This window comes from Salvia splendens, chromosome 1 (genome assembly GCF_004379255.2).
Source record: "Salvia splendens isolate huo1 chromosome 1, SspV2, whole genome shotgun sequence".
Lineage (NCBI taxonomy): Eukaryota > Viridiplantae > Streptophyta > Magnoliopsida > Lamiales > Lamiaceae > Salvia > Salvia splendens.
The window spans coordinates 35,270,621-35,291,488 of NC_056032.1; the positions used below are offsets into that span (position 1 = coordinate 35,270,621).

General features: G+C 35.1%; 2 protein-coding genes across 3 annotated transcripts; both read right to left on the reverse strand.

Annotated features, from left to right (window-relative positions):
* Positions 1-1,506: 1,506 nt before the first annotated feature.
* Positions 1,507-4,176, reverse strand: LOC121799053 (cytokinin riboside 5'-monophosphate phosphoribohydrolase LOG3). Of its 2 annotated transcripts, XM_042198382.1 has the most exons (8): positions 3,620-4,176; positions 3,460-3,541; positions 3,151-3,248; positions 2,943-2,973; positions 2,429-2,528; positions 2,096-2,166; positions 1,861-2,004; positions 1,507-1,771 (listed from the first exon to the last, which is right to left on the reverse strand). In XM_042198382.1, the coding sequence occupies exons 2-8, from the start codon at positions 3,460-3,462 to the stop codon at positions 1,679-1,681; spliced, it is 540 nt and encodes a 179-aa protein (XP_042054316.1). In that variant the 5' UTR covers positions 3,463-3,541; positions 3,620-4,176; the 3' UTR covers positions 1,507-1,678. The 2 variants fall into 2 exon arrangements, with proteins under 2 accessions (XP_042054316.1, XP_042054310.1); XM_042198376.1 differs by lacking the exon at positions 3,460-3,541 and having other exon boundaries at positions 3,789-4,176.
* Positions 4,177-17,699: 13,523 nt separating this feature from the next.
* LOC121799067 (29 kDa ribonucleoprotein A, chloroplastic-like) lies at positions 17,700-19,950 on the reverse strand. The gene is made up of 5 exons (XM_042198394.1): positions 19,494-19,950; positions 19,179-19,280; positions 18,664-19,041; positions 18,255-18,351; positions 17,700-18,048 (listed from the first exon to the last, which is right to left on the reverse strand). Exons 1-4 carry the CDS (start codon positions 19,848-19,850, stop codon positions 18,301-18,303), a joined length of 888 nt encoding a protein of 295 aa, XP_042054328.1. The 5' UTR covers positions 19,851-19,950; the 3' UTR covers positions 17,700-18,048; positions 18,255-18,300.
* Between the last annotated feature and the right edge of the window lie 918 nt (positions 19,951-20,868).

A 20,868-nucleotide genomic window follows, 5' to 3' on the forward strand; every position in this document is an offset into this window, starting at 1 on the left:
AAATTATGCATTAATACCCGTCCACTTGGATCAGCAGCAGCATCATCGTCAAGGCATTCTAACTTCTCCAACAGTTTCCAATTGCTCTTTGTGGCACATAAAGAACTACTAATTTCTACTGAACTGAACATATATTATTATTATAAAGGATATTGGCCTCTAATATTATGAAATTTTTAAAAAGTTGAGTTTTTACCACAAACTTTTAATTTGACAAATAATATCACAAACTTTATCCGGTTTATTATTTTCCACCAACAGAAAAAATCCGGCTTTATTAATGAATTGAAGAACAATTTTGGAGGTCGTGCTTCAATTTTTAGTTCGGGATAAATTTATTAACTTAATTTGCCAAATTGAAAATTTATAGGAAAAACTTAATTTTTCAAAAGTTCCATAATATTAGGGGGCGAATATCCCTTATTATAATTTGTAGTACTATCTAAAACAATAAAAGCTCCATTATAATGCCTCATTTGTAAAAGATCAACCAAGTATTCCAGCTATTTCTAGAACTAATTCCAGTAACCAAAGTGGGTCATCAGTTTCTCAACTCATATAAATGCCTCATTTGAGAAAGATCATAACTACTTCTAAATTATCAGAAATTCAACAAAGTATTCCAACTATTTCTAAGTTTAATAGGCACATGATAATCGAATAAAAAAACACGTTACGCAAGTATGCTAAGGAATTTTGCATTTTCATAGTAAAACGGAAGATTCTAAAATATTCAGAATTTGGAATAATTTGGTCTATTCATATATTTTGTGAGGCAAGTAATATGAATAAAGAAGGAAAAAACCAAAAAACACTTATTTTGAAAAATTCACATGACTCGATCTCATATTCTGAAAGGTAAGCGAATTCAATCACAAATTCTGAAAGGTCAACGAATTGAGACTGAAATTTCTCCTTAACTTAATACCCTGCAAAAACGCAATAGACTCTGTTAATATTGGTGAACCAAATTAAAAGAGAAAAACTCCATTGAAGGAGGAAGAAGAAATGACAATGAAAAAGGAGAAATCGTTGATTATGAGAGACGGAAAAAAAGAAGGGAATTTTCTCATTGACTACATTTTGGAAAGGGTTAACTACAAACAATAATATGGCTTATATATAGGTTGTATTAATGCTAGACTAACTAATTAAAAGCTACTACTAATTGTTCCATCCGTCCCATTAAAGATGACTCACTTTCTTTTTTGATTTGTCATAACAAAGATGACTCATTACTAAAAATGAAAATACTTTTCTTTCTACTTTATTCCATCTCTCTTATTTTACTCTCTCCACTTCACACACAAAATAGAGTTGCATAAATTCTCGTGCCCCCAAGGAAAGGATCATCTTCTTTGGGACGGAGGGAGTACATTTTTATTTTTCTATTTCAATAGACATCAAATCAATTTTGACGGATAAAATAATCCTTAATGCATGCATAGCAAAAAATGCCATTTTCTAGTTGAACTAAAAAATCTTTTAAAAACAACAGAAGGGAATGATACTTTTCCATTAGTGAGGAAATTACATAATGCAATTCAGTAGTTACAGCTTGCAAATCAAAACTATTCTCCCAAACATAATGGGATCATATCAATTCCCACATTTACAAAAATAAAAGATTTTCCTAAAATCCCAAGTTAGATTTCTTGAAATGATAGATCTGTAATTTTCACCTCAACAGATCATAATCTTGAGAGTAGCCCAACTGCTCCGTTTCCCAGCTGAGCTTTGAAGCAACTCGTTCGTGACGAGGCACGTACTCCTGCAACCACAATTCACCATTTCAAACCACAAATTTATTGTTTTACAACTTGTGATGCATATGCATATGCAGACACAAATAAATATTACCTCCAATTTCTTGACCAGCTCCTTTGCGGTTGGAGCAGATACAATGATGTGGCGAGCAGTCGGACTAATGAACCCTTCCTCTACGGCCTTGTCGATGAATGACAACAGAGAGTCATAATATTCATCCACATTAAGCAATCCTACCTGAAAAATACCAATACATAACTACTTCTTCATCTCCAAAACTTCCAAGTCTTATTTTCAATTAACTATACTATTTCTAGTATATGTATACCGGCTTATCATGGATGCCGAGTTGAGCCCAAGTTATAACTTCAAGCAATTCCTCCAAAGTTCCATAACCACCTGCACACAACAACTCAAAGTTAAAACAAGGAATGTGTATACTAATTCAATCATGCATACAAAAGTGTCTGCAAATTAAGGGCACTATGTTTTTAGTGCAACTGAAATGGGCCTAGTCAAATCAAAGTTGGGGACACTCCATCACAACTGTGGGAACACTAACTTTTTGTGTTTCAACTTGAAGAATAAGAAGAAAGTGATAAGAAAATAGGGGTGTCATGATTTGAGATTGTACTAGTAATTTGATGGAGAGAGTGGAAACCTGGTAAGGCAATAAAAGCATCAGAATGCTTGGCCATCTCAGCTTTTCTTTGGTGCATATCTGCAACAGCTTTCACTTCCCCTACTGTTTCCCCAGTCAGCTGAAAACAAAAAAAGGAAAGAAATTAAAAGCATGATCAGTGTTACAGTCAAGCAATCATGATTATTTTTCTTTGCAGTGAAAAATAAATTAATGTCAGAACCAGTGGTGCTAGATAAGGAGATTAATTAATTTAGTTAAAAAGAGAAAACGCCAGAATAGTACCCCATAAGCTGGGGGCAGAGCAAAGTGATGGTGAAACAGAGAGGGAAAAATCAGGACAACATGCATTGTACTCAAACAAAACAACCCCAACCTCAATCTCTCTGGATAAGGAACCAACCAAGAAACAACAACTTTTAATGTTGTAGAACATGTACTACAGTACATATTAAAAAGGGATGGAGTTTGATTTTTGTGATTATAATAAGATAAAAAAGGGTCAAGATTTTTTTTGAAGCACAGTAGAACAAACCTCTCGGGGCATGAGAGTCTTGGGAATCACTCTGCAGGGGAAACAATAACATGACAAAAAGTAATCAGTTTCTATTTCATGCTTACTCAAGAATTTAAAATAAAGACACAAACTTTAATAAACAGATTAAATTCATCTAATCATTTGAGGCAAGTGGTGAATGGATAAGAGTAGAATGCAAGGAAAAAAGAAAGGATTTTTCACTCACCCAATGACATGCCGACCGCCATCATGAACTGCTTGTGAGACCAAACCCATCAGGCCTATGCTGCCGCCCCCATAGACCAAATCAATGTTCCTTGAAACCTTATTAAACACACCAAACCCATTACTTTAAAAATACATTAAATGAAAAAGATTCAATCTTTTTTCAGTATGAACTAAGAGAGGATATTGGGCAACGTTTTTCTTGGTTTGTAGTGAGCTAGGAATGTTAATTGGTTAACAATTTCATGAGTGAGAGAAATAGAGTTACATTGTTTTTTACAGAGTGGGGTAAAATATAAAGGGTTTCTACCATAGTTAAGTGCAGATTACTTGTTATAGTACACACACAAATATCATGCTCTTATCCATTTGAGGGAGAGTTGGGAGAGACCCTGTAGATGAAAGTAACAGGACTTGTGGATAACAGAAAATACCAAGTGAAAAACATGTAAAGATTGCAACTTTCTTACCTCCATGGTGCAGGAAACGAATCTGAAACTGTAAAGAGAGTGGGACAGTACTTTTGAGAGAAGGATTGAGCATGCAAAATTCGTGCTTTACAAGACTATTTGCATGAGAATATGAAGGGGAAAAAATCAATGGAATGAAGTAGAAGAGAGAGAGAGAGATGTATTTTACCAGAACTTGGCCAAGTTGAATAGCAGCTTCTTGGTAGCTAGGTTTCCTACCTTGGCTACTGCCACAGAAAACGCAAACCCTCTTGAATCTTGATGATTTCATTTCGCTATCTCTCTCCATTTCTTTTTTCCTTATGCTTTCCTTTCTTCTCTCACTACTCACAAGTCACTGCACCCTCTGCCTTTTTATCTCCTAACGTAAAAGTGACAACTTGGAATAAAATAAGAATCTTACTTCTAATAGTCTCCCCTGTTTATGGAGCTTACTAGTTAGTTTGTGGGCACAATCAAACTATATAATACCTATACTGCTGCTTTTTGTGTGTGCGCGAGATAGAGATAGAGATAGAGTGAGAGAGAATGCTAGCACCACTTGGCATCAACCGGAGTACTAATATTGGCTCTTCTCCAATATAGTTTGGGGAAGGATTTTATTTATAATGCCTTTTACACGTGCGAAAAGTACTGCGTGCCTGTCACGTGTGGACCATTTGGGGTGATTTTATTTTTTATTTATGCAATATACTGTACTGGTTTTTATTTTATATTTTGAAAATACTATATAACTCAGCACATGTTGTGCATATGTTATTGCGAGGAAACCAAACATAGTCAAAACCATTTTTGAGTGTCATTGTGGAAAGTGCTATTAGTAGTAGCAGTTTAATTTTCAACGAAGTTAAACAATGCTTTCTTTTCTAATTTTGTTTAGAGGAAGTTGCATATTGGAACACAATTATAGTTTCAGTATTTCAAAGAGTATGTTTCAAAACAGGATTTTTGGTATGAGAAATCCCAGGAGAGAAAGGAGCTTCTGCCATTTCTGCTAGTGGACATTGGGATTATGCTTAAAGATGAACACCTTTTAAACATAGTTAAATAAATTTAAAAGCTTAGGAATCGGACAGTGTGAGATGGGCAGGGTGTGCATGCGCATTAAAATGGCAGCAGACAGTTGATATTTTATATGGGTAAATTAGATGTGATTATACCATGGAGCACTGTGTAAAAAAATAATGATTGAATTAAAAAAAATGATATGGGTAATGAAGGGATATAAAGGAAATTATTGAGAGACAAGTGTGCTGTATACATAGGAAACAACGTATGTATTTTTATTACATGCTCCCACCCCTTTTCCCATAACATTTGTTTTGTGCAAGCATGCTGTCCCCAACTCTCACCCTTCACTAATTTCCCCCAAATTTAATTAACTAAAATTATTATGCATACCCGCATAGGTAAGTTGATACGGAGAAACCCGTATCAATGATAATTGGCGAGAATTCGTCGGATATTGAAGGTCCGTTCGCGGAGGAGTCTCCGTCGAACAACCGATGAACAAAGACGGAAAAGTAAATTGCAGAAAAATAAAAGACGGAACGATAAAGATAATTAATATATGGAATAATAGAGATATGGAGATATTATGTAGATATACTCGTATCATAAGTACATTTTGTTCATTAGTATAATACCAGGAACTAAAACTAAGATACTACTAAATGAGGGGGTGAATTCAAACCATATACATAATCTTATCCGTCCACCAATAAATGTCTTCTTTTTTAGGTAAATGAAGAAATAAATATTAGTTACATGTAACAAGAGAGGATGGGTAAATTTGTAGGTAACATTGAAACAACGAGAAATGTAGTAATAATACTATATGGGACAGCACATACAGCAGTATTGCAGAAAATGCCATGCTCCGTCTACACAATTAAGAGCTGAGACAATTTTATAATGGGATCCATTGATGTGTTTTTATGTGCATAAGTATGTAGTGCTATAATACTATATATCACCACACATACGTTATTTTATAAGTACTATAGTATGACATTCAAGGAAAAAATATTGCACACCATGGAAGCACCAAGCATACTCGATGTGGAGATACTTTTAACAAATTACAGTACTTGACATTTGTGTCACTATTAAAATCAACTAATTATCAAATATAATTAAGATGTATTATACAAGTGTATAAAGTTCACAAACTCTTTCGCTTTTAGGATATTTAAAAGTATAAAGTGTGAATAATTAGTTTTAATAAGGTGTAGGATGACGTGAGATTCATTAATATTGTACTAGAAGGTGAAGGAACCATTCATAAAGTGACCTTTTTTCTTTGGTCAAACTATAAAAAGAGATTGCTACTCCTATGTTTATTTACTTTTTTCTCCGAACACTTTTGAAAAGAGAAAAATAAATTACTTTATAGTTTTTGTGATTTCAAGATTGTTAAATTTAATTTTAATTAATGTTCAAATAATTAACTACGTATAAGATTTTTAAACCATTAAATACTTTATTCCAAAAATGTAAATTTATTGTAAATAAGTTAATCTGAAAGAAGTTTTTCAATATTAAAAAGGTTTTTAGTCTAATACAAAATTTATATCTATATGTATGCAAATTTATTGGTATGTTACTGTTGAAACATGGAAGAAATTTGGAAATCTACTGATCCTAACAATTGATTGTTCGGACTTTTCAATTGGGAAGCTCAAATAGAAAAATATTGGAAGGCAAAAATAGTTGGAAGATAAACCCACAATGATCTTAGTATAGCTACTACACCACCCACAAAATTTAAAAAGCATAAAGGAGCATGCTTCATATACTATTGTGTACATTACTTGACATGTATACGCCACAGTTTTGTTAGTATATTTAATCTATTAGATGCAGTAGACACAATTTATTAAATGTCATAATTAAAGAGATTGCTACATTAGAATTGGCGGGGAAGTGAAGCAAAATGTGTGTGGCCACTCAAATAAAATAAGCTAGCATAGGACTGCAGGAACTAAGTTAATCAACCAATTAATGCCCTTCAACTTATGTGTTAATAAATCAACTATTCCTAATCCCTAAGTTGCCTACTTTCTGTCCCTTTGTCTTTTACAATCTGTTTTTGTGACTCTGTCTGCTTTCTTTAATTAATTACTTAGACTAAAGTCCTAAAATGGTCCCTAACATTTGACCATTTTATCTTTTTGGTCTTAAACTTTATCTTTTTGATTTTTTGGTCCTGCACATATGAAAATTTGATCATTTTGGTCCTAAACTAACAGATCCGTCAAATATTTAATGGTCAACATGTTTAAGTCTGATTTTGACCCATTTCATTTAGTTTAGAATTTTTTATTTTTCCTAAAATAATAAATTATTATTCTAAAAAGTAAATTAAAAAAAACTCTTTTTTTTCAGATTCTTCTTCTTTCTCGTTCATCTTTGACCGAAGAACCCTAGTAGATCTGGGAGAAACGGGCTCCGGGAAGACGACGCGGATACCGCAATTTCTTAACGAGGCGGGATACACGCACGAAGAATGATCGGATGCACGCAGTTGCGGCGATTGGCGGCCATGAGCGTTGCCGCTAGAGTTGCTCGAGAGAAGGGGGTGAAGCTAGGGCACGAAGTCGAGTTGCTCGAGAGAAGGGGGTGAAGCTAGGGCACGAAGTCGGCTACTCGATTCGATTCGAAGACCGCACATCGAAGAATACGGTTCTGAAATACATGACGGATGAAAGATTACTCCACGAATTCCGTCAACAGTTTTCTCAAGGATGTTGCTCGAGCTCGTCCCAATTTCAAATTGCTCATGTCCAGCGCAACTCTTGATGCAGTCAAGTTCAGTGATTACTTCGATTGTGCCCTAATTTTCAACATTTCTTGAAGAAAATTTTCGGTTGAAATACTTTACACCAGGGCACCAGTGCCAGATTACTTGGTTGTTGTTGTTACTACTGCTCTTCAAATTCATGCAACGAAGGAGATTGAAGAGAAAAGATTAGAAATTTCAGAGCAAAAGATTAGAGATTGAGGCTACGGATGTTATTTTTATTTCATTTTGTGTTTTAATATATTTGTTTTGTATTTTAAAATGATAATGTCTAATATAATAATTAAAGATATAATTTGAGAGTTAATAATCATACTTAAAGATGGTAAATGGGTCAAAATCAGACTTAAACATGTTGACCGTTAAATATTTGACGGATCTGTTAGTTTAGGACCAAAATGATCAAATTTTCATATGTGCAGGACCAAAAAATAAAAAAAAAAAGTTTAGGACCAAAAAGATAAAATGGCCAAATGTTAGGGACCATTTTGGGACTTTAGTCAATTACTTATACCACCATTCACATAGGAATGTTAAATGGTCATATTATGGCCGGTCATAAAGAGTTAATTTAGTCCATTTACATATATATATAAAAAAAGAATTACCGATATAACCTTATAACCGATATAACCTTATATGCGTGTGAATGAACTTGTGAGTTGATACTTATCTTTGAATTCCATTATGTAAAACACATTAATATCACGAATTACTGTATACGTTGAGCAACAATCAAGAAATGACAGTAGTAATAAGTTGAACAAAAACTACGAAAGAGCAGCAGTAACATGTTGAGCAACAAATAATGAAAATGATATAAAAGTAAAATCAAGTAGTATTAAACCAAAAATTTGAAAAAAAAATCAATTTTTTTTCAAATTTAATCAATTTATGGCTGGCCATAATATGGCCACATAACTTTATTCTTCACATAGTATACCATTAAATAAAAAACTAAATTGTATTGTTCATTTTGAGATAGTAGTAAATAAAACCAGTTGCTGTTTATTGGGATGCCAGCTATATATTTTTGAATAAAAATGTGTGTTATAATTCTTGCACGCGTTTACTGCATGTATTTGTGTGTTAGTGACTATGTTCATACGTGCTACCTCTTATGATATGATGGCTTGAGTTCTTCAATGGAATAACATTGTTAGTGTATTTGTTTTCTTCTCCTTTCTATTTTTTTTAAAATTTTTTATAGTACTATATGACTATCGATTCAGCTTCCCTTAGAACAAATACTCACTCCGTTCAAAAAAAATAGTACTACTAGTTTCTACAACTTAGTTCATCCCACAAAATTAATTTACTTTTCATTTTTAAAAACATTTCACCACACATTATATTACTATGGATCTCACTATCTATTAGCATTACTGTAATTACTTTTTTTCTTTTTTTTTTATAGTATTGTTTTATTTATTAATTTTATATTAAAACTTGTATCCCCTGAATTCCTGATTCTTTTAAGGAATGGAGAATACATTGTTGTAGTAGGTAAAATTTATTGTTGTGGAAAATTTATATTGGCAATGCGCATGCGTGTTTAATCGCTCATACAACCAAAGTCAAATGTAGAGTTGTGGAAGAATCCTTCCCATTTTGTAGGATCGGCAATGTTATCCATTTTTATGGACAAATGGGAAACAAACCTAGATGGACAGATTGCAAATTCCAATGATAGCTATTGCATTAGAGAGTAAGAATTGCGTTTTCTAAGTGTGTATGTGTGTGAGAATTTTGACTGAGCATTTGAGTGCTTTTTTGCATGCTCATTCACTCCACATACTATTTTATTTGTTGATCAGACTAATACTAGTATAATTATCTATGTGGATTCTAACATATATATTCCACTATACCAATTTCTTCATCATTAACCTACTTCCAAACCATAATTACTCTTTCATATTCTTCAAAACCAACTAATTAATTACTGCTCTGCCCATATCTACCAAAGGAATCCGATGCGCCACACTATTGTTGAAAATTCTCATTCTTGTCCTACGTCTATACGCGAAGCCAACTTAGTGCCTCAAGTATTCCATCTAAATACATAAAATCAATTAATTTACTTATTTATATATTCTTGAATAACTCTTCTTCAGTATAAGCCCTTGTGAGGAGAGTAGAGTGAGTGGTCCATTTCTATATGGCATCAGAGTAGAGCTAAATTGATGTGTATCTCTTTGTTTATGTGCATGGAAACATTATACTCCTATTATGGTTGCTATTTTCATAATTGTTCACAACCATTGATAATCGCCCCATCGCACAGAGAAGAGGCCGACGACAAGCCCAACCGTCTTGCCGTATTTACGACTTATTAGAGTCGGGCAAGAATTATAAACTGTATTTTTTTCAGTTCTTTTCTAGAATGCAGTCGAACCACATAGGGTCTAAATAAGTATATATAGATAGGACTATTGTTTTCCTCAAAAATGGAGTACAATATTTGGATATATATTTTGTTCTCCTGTCCGCAGCACCTCCACCGCTTCGCCGCTCCGGCTGGTCTTTCATCGTATCAACCGACACCGATGCTTTTTTATCTGGAACTCATGGCTCCATCTTGACCACTCTAATTTTAACCATTAGGCTATAGCATGACATGTGCCTCATTACCCCACCTAAAATATGTGTTCGACTTTTCCAAAGTTCTTCTTTTTTTACAACAACTGGTCTCATAAAGTGTAGCACAAGTATGACTTTTTTGTCATTCCCTCCGAAATTTTCATTTTAAACCAATATACTTATTAACCTATCATTTGGCTACTCTCTCTTTCTATGATTACAAGTCTCGCTTTACCATTTTAGCCTGCAAGGAATTTCAGTTCATTTTTTTACAATAAATGTTAACTACATTCAACATTCTATTCACTCATTGCACTCACATCTCTTTATTAATTATAGATTAAAATCTATTTTTATTGGACCGATGGAGTATTAGCTAAATATATACTCCATATATTAAAAAAAAGTAAGAGCACTGTATCTACCTATCTATTCTAAATTTATAATTAAATAGGTATGCTACATTCAAATTTCACTTCAAACAGGTATTAGTGCAACTATGGAATTACAATTGATATGAGTAGTTTGGTTGGCTTACAGTTAATGCTTGAACAAGTAGTTAGTGCTTCAACTCTCAGATTCATATCTATTGTGATGCGGATTTAAATTTAATATAATTACATTTCATATACATTTAAATACGCAAGCACATATGTCATATTGCTAAATAAGATACTATCTCGATCTGCAAAATAATATTTTATTTTACCATTTTAGTATGTCCGCGAATTAAAGTCTTATTTATTTATTTTTCCATTTTGGACAAGTGGAACTCACACTCATATTCAATTATAAAATAAACATAATATAACTTGTTTCTTCATTTCACAAAAGCTAAATAATTTCTTAAAACTCGCGCAGAGTTAAAATAAGACTTTAAATGGCGGACGAAGAGAGTATCTAATACTTAGTCAAACGCAGTGAATTTAATTGAAATACCATAAATTATGGTGTTCCAAAATTGCAAGAAAGACATAAGAGGATAACATTCAAATTTGAACTGGGTCCAAATCTTCACCTGAAATCAATGAGATCGATTCATTACATGTCAAAAACAGTGATTTTCTAGCTAGGTAGCTACTTTGATGCATGGAAAGATATCACATGCTGTTTACAAATTAGAAACATATTGTTCTTTGGTGTTCAACCGAAAGTGACACAAATGGAAAAGATTTTATTTCCCAGTGTGGACAAAATTTACCATGATTAAGTAGGTGCTCTTATTAAAAACAATCATCATATTTAGGAGAATATTCGAATAGAAGGATTGATACTTAATTGAGAATAGTGTTGTGTAATCTATTCTTTTTTTTGCTTTGAGGAATATTTTGTGCTGAAGTATTTATTGAAAATATTTTGGAATTTCACAAAAGAATTCCTATTTCAACGGTCCTATAAATACATTATTGCAAAGTTTTTTCCACTCTTATGTGTTTATTTTTGCATTCTTTAATTTCTACTACTACATGAAATCGTCGTTCACAAAATAAAAAATGTGAGAAAATGACAAAAAGTGGGAAGTGTAGTATAATATATGGAGTTGAGTGTTAATTAAAAGCCTAATGTTAAGGGATTGGAGGAAAAGATGGGATTTCATTAGAGATGGAAAAGGAAGAGCTTTTTGTGAGATTTTGAGCAGTTGGGTCAGAGGGCGGTGGTTTTATTTGGATGGATCTCTTTGGATTCAGAATTTTCCTAATCACCCGACACACGCATTCATCTTCTCTTAACCTCATTTAATTTTAAAGAATATTTAACCATTCTTTTATTAGGTTGGGTGAAACATATATATAGATCTTGCATCTGCTAGTTTGATCACTGTGTTTATAATTGGATGCTAATATTATTAAGTAATTTAGATGATACGTATATAATTCATATGCTAGTAGTAGAGTGATATCCTGAAAACTTAAGTCGAATATTTGAATCCTATTAACATCTTTGTAGGTTAAGTTTGTCTCTGTAAAATATTAGTAAAAGATGCTTTTTTCTTGACAGAATTACTTCAAAAGGTTGGGAGAAATTATTATTATTAACAAGTAATGACGTCGCATCAATAGCTATATTAATATATGATTAAGTCCTAATCAAAGTTAAAGCTTGAAAAAAGATTGGATGCCCCACCTATCAATTCCAGCAAATGGTAGTTAATACAGTTGCAAACACAAAGTCAATGTAGCATCCATCTACTGTGTTCCGCTTTAAAAATTACTAACTTACAAAAGCAAAAAGAATTATGATATAATAAGGTTATGCCGACAGTATAAGGCTAGAACAGTCTTCTTATTCTCTATACTGCCCACAAATTTAAATTGATTTTTGTATAGTAGTATAACATTGTTGTGACACTTTTGGAATTATGAATTATCCATTTCTTCTACCAGTGCCACTACTTCTTTATTATTAATTAATATCTTTATTTGTAAATTGGGTTAATCGAATTTAGTCAAAAATAAAGTACTGCCAAAATGATGCCATTCTGTGTAAGTATGGATTTATGTAAATGCAACCTTTTTTTTTGTATGACAGTCTAAATTGACGGCCATGCATGCGCATTCATGAAAAATAGCTCTAATCAGACTGCATGCCTATTCATCTTTTCTTCATTAAAAAATTACTATAACATATCTAGATTTATCCACGTCCAAGGATTTAAGTATGTTTTTGGTGAAAATGATGAAATAGGAGATGTGACAACTGAAACTGTATAGCCAGCAATGTATTCGGTATCGCCTTAATCACACCTCCACACAAGTCAATTATCAATTCTCACATCCATGTATGTATACATACTAATATCTGAAACAATTAGAACACAAAGGTAAGGCAGATTACAAATGGGGGCCCACAAACGGTTGCTGATGCTTTCTGGTTTTACAAAATATAAGGAATATGTGTGGTGGCCCTTTCTTGATTAAATTGTCCAACTTTGGGATGGGATGGCTCTACTTTAGCAACTTGTCGTTCACAAGTTTACTATGTTACCCCTTCAATTGATCAAACAATCTCCCAATTCTCAACCCCATTTCTTCTTGTGCATTAGGTCATCCGCAATGAGATCTCTCTAGCCATCCCTCACATCCGTCACGTTACCATTTCAATCTTTTTTTTGTGTGTGTGTTAGGCCACAACTTCTAGAATGAGTCATCTTTCTAGTTTCTGGCAACGCTACGCCAAAAATTACTCTTAATTTGACCCTAAACATCAAAATCTTAGCTCCGTCAATGCTCGAGGCAAATCTTGACAGTGAGAAAATCATGCGACTTATTTTTCCGGTGTTAGTTTATTTTGTTTTGGTTGAAAGTCAAAAGTGAAGTGAAAATCATTTCTAATAATGAACACTTTCAACATGTTTATGAGTCATGACTCACCATTCGCTATAAATTGATTCAATTCTCTTTTCTTTTTGTTGAAGTTGTTGATTCAAGATTCTCAATCCACACCAATGTGAAAAAAATTAGAGCTGTCCAAAATTTCAAGCTCCTACTTACTTTCATTTAGTGAAGTTTGACTTATTAATTTATTTTATGTTTAAAGAAAGAAGAGGTCTCTTAATTAAGCGCTCCAACCAGATAACTAATCATCACCTGGCCTTTAGAACTTATTCAATTAGCACATACATGATCAACACAATTAATAGTTAATACTATCATATTGCGCAATAAATGTGCACATGAAACGCCCACGTACCAAAGTATTTGTCGAGTTTAAATTGTTTAAAAATATCGAGTTAGATATATTGTCCAAATAAGGCATACATAAAAATCAAGAAAATGTAAAAAGCAGTAAATTAACAAAAATAAGGACTAAAGACCACTTTCATATATAAACTTGCCGAAAACTTTTTGTCCATAACTATTTTTTCCTGTTTTCTGCCAAAAGCACGTTACAAAATCACTTCTACGGATGCATAATAGTTTATGAACAAACCAAAAATAATATACCACTCCTCAAGTATATGTAATTATTTTTATGCGTATTTGTCGCGTGCTTGTAGATTTCCAATTGGTTAGTTGGGTCATAAGTATAAGTTCGTACTCTATCGTAAATGGCCGGGGCTTCAACTTTTCTTTTGGTTTTTAGGTTAGCTTAAGCTAGGAGGTAGTGTAAAATTTGGAATCAATTGAATAAAAAAGAAAAGGCAAATTATGAAGGACCCAATTTATGGGTGGGGGACTTGCTTAACTGTCGTTCTAACCTCCTTAATAATCATTAATCAATCAAGGTTCAGAAAAAGAAATCCGGTGTCTAAATTGTCAAACTATACTATCTGTAAATTCCAGATGATCATATCCACCAAACTCTATATCATCATTAGGTCATCTGCAATGGCGCCTAGCGCACCGCCTAGCCGAGCGCCGGCTCTAGGCGGTCCATTGCAACCGCCTAGCCAATTTCGGAATAAAAAACCGTCTAGCGCTAGGCGATTTCGGGGCGCTGGGCGATCCGCTCGGCACTATTGCAGCGTTCGGATCGCCTAGCGCATCGCCTAGCCGATTTTTTAATTTTTTTTATTTTCGAAACACTATATATATGTGTTTTGCACGTCATTTTCATTCGCACCACTTGCTTTAACGAGTACTCTCTCTATCTTAATTTCTGTACAAGATCAACACCGAGAAATGAGTAACGCCGGTGGTAGTAGTGGTGGTAGTGGTGGGGATGCTGAGGAGTACGATCGTATAATGAACGAAGCGCTAGAGGCCTATACGAACGTGAGATTGATCGATGGATGCAGAGGGCCTTGCAGCCGGCGGTACCTCGACCTCGCCCAGTGGTCCACCACCGAGAAGTGATTGATCGTGATCACGTAGCTGCACATCAGCGCCTATACGAAGACTACTTCGCACAGGAGCCGCGGTTCAACGCCAACCATTTCAGGCGCCGTTTTAGGATGAGCAGGGCCCTGTTTATGCGTATTGTTAACGCTTTGGAGCATCGATATCTGTATTTCCGCTTCAGGCACGATGCGACTGGCAGACCCGGCCACACACCTATTCAAAAGTGTACTGCGGCAATCCGGCAGTTGGCCTACGGAGGCGCGGCAAACATGTGGGACGAGTACCTCCACATCGGTGAGAAGACTGCCTTTGAATGTATGAAGTATTTTTGTCTGGGCGTGATTGAAATATTCAGTGATCAGTACCTTCGAAGCCCTACCCCGAAGACTGCCAGGATCTTTAGCGGATGCACGGGGAACAGCATGGGTTCCCGGGGATGTTAGGCAGCATAGATTGAATGCATTGGGAGTGGAAGAACTGTCCCTCTTCCTGGAAGGGGTTCTACACGACCGACTACTAGAGAAAGAATCCCACGATGATCCTCGAGGTCGTAGCTGATTACCGGCTGTGGATTTGGCATGCGTAATTTGGGATATCCGGTTCGAACAACGACCTCAACGTCCTCAACTCGTCGCCACTTTTCAACGAGCAGTGCCAGGGTGTCGGTCCGGCCATCAGTTTTGTCGCCAACGGCAACCGGCAAGATATGGGCTATTACTTGGCGGATGTGATATACCCTAGGTGGTCCGTCTTTGTGAAGACGATCCGATGCGCATCAGATGAGAGGAAGGCCTACTTTGCAGCACGACAGGAGTCGGCGCGCAAGGACATGGAACGCGCATTTGGTGTGCTTCAGTCTCGATGGGCGGCAGTTAGGGGTGCAACGCGTTTGTGGCATGTCGACTGCATTGCTGATATAATGTACGCTTGTATTATCATGCACAACATGATTGTCGAAGATGAAGGTGTACAACTGACTAGTTGGACCAACGACGATAATGAAGCCGGTCCAAGCCACGGCGTGGCCGCCCCCAACGTACGGAGTGGGGTACCTCACGATGAAGCCGACCGCCTCAAAGCACATGCCGACATGCGCCAAACGGAGGCTAATATTCAACTCCGAAATGATTTAATTGAAGAGTTATGTGCGCGGAGGACTGCACGGCGTTAGTTTTTTTTTTTAATTATGTATTTTTTTAATTAATGTACTTTTTTAAATTTTAATAATATTATTGAATTTTCTCGTATCTGTGTCGTAAATTTAATTCCGTTTTTTGTTTGATTGTTAATTATTTGTTTTATATAATTTTGAGTGATGTGGCTAGGCTATGACTGGGCTATTTGCTTGTTTTGATGATGTGGCAGGAGGATTTTTAGTGTTGATAATGTGGCAGGAGGAGTTTGTGGCTAGGCTATTGCTGGGCTGTTCCTATTGTGGATGGCCTTATGCATAGTACGTTGTGGGTTTGTTCTATTTGCCTTTCTTCCTTAGTGACCAAATTAGAAACTTAAACAATTCGAAGCTTAAATTTAAAAACGTAGTAATAATATTAAATTTTGCATACAATGTTTTCCTAATTCTTACGAAATGCTAGATGAATAGAAGATAATTGTTTTCGACAAATCGTCATGTCTTGAAAACGTCGATGAATAGACTCATTTTCAAACAAAAAATATTACACTTTTCTTACTATATACTCCATTTGTCCCATAATAAGAGTCACATTTCACTTTTACCATAAATAGTAAATAGGTCATACATTCAACTAACTCACTCTACTCACATTTTATTATAAAATCAGACTTCATATTCCATTAACTTTTTCAACCCACTATTTTTTACATTTCTTAAAACTTGTGCCTACACCAAATGTGACTCCTATTGCGGAACGGATGTGGTACAAGTAAGATTTCATCCGATCATCCCCCATTTTACTGTGCAAGTTTGTCTTAATAAGTTTTATCCAAGAAATAATCTATCGACATTGTTATATACTTAAATTCAACACTTTCAGAACCTTCAACATAAGTTTTCAGACCATGGGCATAATACCTAAGTTCTGCCACGGTGATCGCAAAGTTTATTCTTCTTAGGTTCATAATCGGATTCAATTTGAAATACTTTTATTTGAAGCGCTTAAAAGTATATCGTTTCTTAATTTATGAGAAAACACGGATACATAGTTGTAATCTACTTGCATAATAGTATAACAGTTCAGTCGAGTTCAGGTCACCTAGTTTGCTACTGTTCATATGTTTATAATCTCAAATCTCAAGTTGTAATGTTTTTCAAAAGTTAAAGCATAATTTTATAATTTCAGTTGAAATATTATCAAATAGGAATACTTGATCCTTCGAAATTCTAGCCAGAATGACGCAGGACACGGCGGTCCAGGGTAGGAGCGTCGGCTGCGGCGTGGCATCAGTGGAAACTTTCGGGCAAGCCCAACCCAGGGCATTTGGTTCTATACAAACCAAAAAATATAATGGCCCAAGGCCCCAATCCTGTCAATAAAATTAATGACAACCCAACTCAATACTAGTACTAGACATACAAATTAGTACAAAGTAAAAACAACAATAAATCAAACTCAACTTTTGAAGTGATTGATACCCATTGAAGCAGCGAGACAGAGGCAAGCGTGGACACAATTAGCGTCGAGCTGGGACTGAGGTGGCAGACCTCGTTGTGGGTCAAGCCAAAACAAGCATCATCAAAAGTACAGGGAGCAAGACTGGGATGAGTCAGCGGCACTGACTATATGATGATTTAGGGTGTGAGATGTGATAATGTGTGAGGTGAGGATAACTTGAACCTAGAATCTAATAAAAGTTAATATATTAAATACAAAATTATACTTTTTCACCCCACCACTAGATTGGATAACACAGCAGAACAACAGCGCTATACAAATGAGCAAGTCAGCAGACCATATTCAAACCCACAAAATGGAATGTAACAATAAAACAAGTACACTAAAGCCGATGTATATGGTTTCACAAAGAAGGTGCGTGAGGGGTGGTGATTAATGCTCACAGCTCACCTGCTATTTCTTTCCAACCAAATGCCATGTGCCAAAAACCGTCATTGTTAAAACAAAATAACTAGTGGATTACATACTTTCAATCACACTCGGAACGAACATACATTCACACTAGTTGCAACGATGCAGAAGCTGAATACTCGGTTGCAACTTGAGTGTAGTCACCAGTAGTTCCACTTCATATCACCACATCACCTTGGGCCACCGACCTCGCTATATCTTGTACACAAATTACACAAGTAGTAAGCTTCCATGCATTCCCTTACAAGACAAGACGCTGGTTTTTTTCTTTAAACTAGCATAAGATATGGACTCGATAACTATGAAGAAAGCTATATAAATTGAGTACATTTTAATATATAAGGATTTAAAAGCACATCAATACATGAGACCGTAGCAAAAGTAAAATTAGGTTAGATATATACCATGACCAATAGTTCGCAGGATCAAAATTGTTTTCAGTTTTAAATTTTAACGACGGTCTTCAGCAGGACTGACTCGAATAGGTCGACCCTCCAGCTCCTGCCAGGAACAAATTTTGCAGATTTGTCAATTGACCAAAATAATTACTGTAGTTCATAAGAACTAATAAAAACACAAATATGTCATGCTCATTTGATGAAATTAAGTAATTGAAACTACTGATAACAAATGAAGAATATTGCAATACTGTATGTGGCATGTAGACTCTTATACTAAAAAAATATATGTAAGTCATAAAAATTTCAAGCCTCAAGGAATCAATATTGGGAATGCACAAAAGAAAGAAGACAGACAACCCAGCCACGAAAGCTTGCATCCATAAAGCCATTAAATTCTCTACTCAATACTTACTGTGCCATCCAATGACTCAACGGCTTTGTTGACCTCTTCAGCCGAGCTGTAGGTTACAAATCCGAATCCCCTTGATCTACCATTATCTCTATCACAAATCACTCTTGCATCCTGAACATTTCCGTGTTCACTAAACACAGACTCGAGAGCAAAGTCGTCCACATCAAATGAAAGGTTACCCACAAAAACCTTGTTGGTATTACCATAACTTGATCGTTCGCGGCCCGCCCTAGGTCCTTCGAATGAAGAGTTTCCATAGCTTGATCGCTCCCGCCCCCTGGATCCTCCAAAGGAGTTATCCCTTCTTCCAAAAGAGCTTCTTTCCCTTTTAGGTGGTGGTGGTCCAGAGTTTACACGCAAAGCTCTGCCCTCAATTTCCTGAAACAGATTCATAAATTTCACAAAAATGATGAAACAAGAGTTAACCAAGACATCACAAAATTATCAACAAAACAATGTGAGGAATAGAATGTTGAAGTAGGCTATACATGTTAGGTATAGAAGATAAAACTTACATATCCATTAAATTGCTCAACTGCAGCTTCAGCTTCCTCAACCGAAGACATCACCACGAAACCAAAACCCCGACTTCTGCTCGTGGCTTTGTCGAGGATAACCTGAAAAACTTGGTAACTCAGTTAACAAATTACAATAGCCCTGATATCAATACCTATAATTACAATATAAACCCTAATTTCAATTATAATCAACAATACATACATCTTTAGAATTAGAGTCTTTTAGAAGTAACCGCCAAGAAACAGAGCATTCGAGAATGAAATACATGAAATTGAATAGCAAAATAACACATCGAATGCAAATATACTCACATCAACCGCCTCCACAGTTCCGGCTTGTTGAAACAAGCCGGCAAGCACAGCACTATCAACAGAAAACGGCAAATTGCCCACAAACAGCTTCAAACCGGGAATCTCATCGGCCTCAGTGCCACGGAAGTAGGGGGTTCCCTCCTCCTCCTCCTCCTCCACGTCCGATAAGAAGGCGACGTTCGGTACAAAGTTGGAAGAGCGGGTAGTGACGGAAGAGAGCGCGAGAACGAGTTTGGGGAGGGTTTTGATGGAAGAGAGTGTGAAAAGAGAAGGGGAGGCCGCAGCCGCGGAGGAGTTGAAATGGTGAAGAGAGAGGGTGCGTGGGGCTAAGGATAGGAAATTGGCAGAGGCAGCCATTGATAGTGCGTGTTGTATGTGTATAGGTAGAGACTGAGATATTTGGAAACAGGGTTTTGGGTAGTGAAGAGGGAGGGTTTTGGAGTACAAAAAATGTAGGTTAACCACGGCAGCATATTCATCTTTACGGCACTAAGTCCCTCTATTTTATATAATTGCATAATAGTACTCTTTTTGTTCTAATTTAAAAATGTCACTTAGTAGAGTATTATTCTAAAAATAAAATACCACTATTTTTATTTCATTTTTTATTTATTTAATAAGTGGATTATTACATACTATTAATAAATCTTGCGTTTAAAAAAAGAAATACTACTCATTATGAATGGGATTAATGGAATATTAGTAATTGGTTTGTTATGATAAAAATTTATAAATATTACTCCCTTATTTCATTTTAACATAGGTATACCTTTCAACACGGGGATTAAGAAATAGGTACACTATTTATACTTCCTCCGCTCACAAAAATATAGACAAATTTTATCATTTTGGTTCGTCCACAAAAAATAGACTAAGTTCAAAAAGAAAAGTTTTCAATCAATACTAAGCTTACACATCATTTTAGATGTGTACCCCACAATCCACTAGTACTCATTTCACTATCTTTTTCCCTCCCTCTCTCTTACTTTTCTTATCTCTCTCTTACTTTTCCAATCTATACATATATAAAAGGCGAATTTTGGGAGGGTTTGAATAATTATTTTGTGCAATGTAAATGTAATAAATAAAAACTATTAAATTCTTTAACTAATTTTTAGAGCACTTCAATGAGTAAGCAGTTACAAATCTTTAAATAAGATAATGAGCATTTAACAAAATTTGTAACTTCTATTCTCTTAATTTTATAATTTATGATGTTTTAATTCCATGATCTCTCATATCCTAATTTTGTGACTATAAAAGGCATAGAGTTGGATGAATTACACACCAACAAAAGCATTGTCCATTCTCTCTCAAGCTCTCAACATTGTATTGTATATTTTAGGAACATTGTATTGCTCAATTTTTGGAGCTC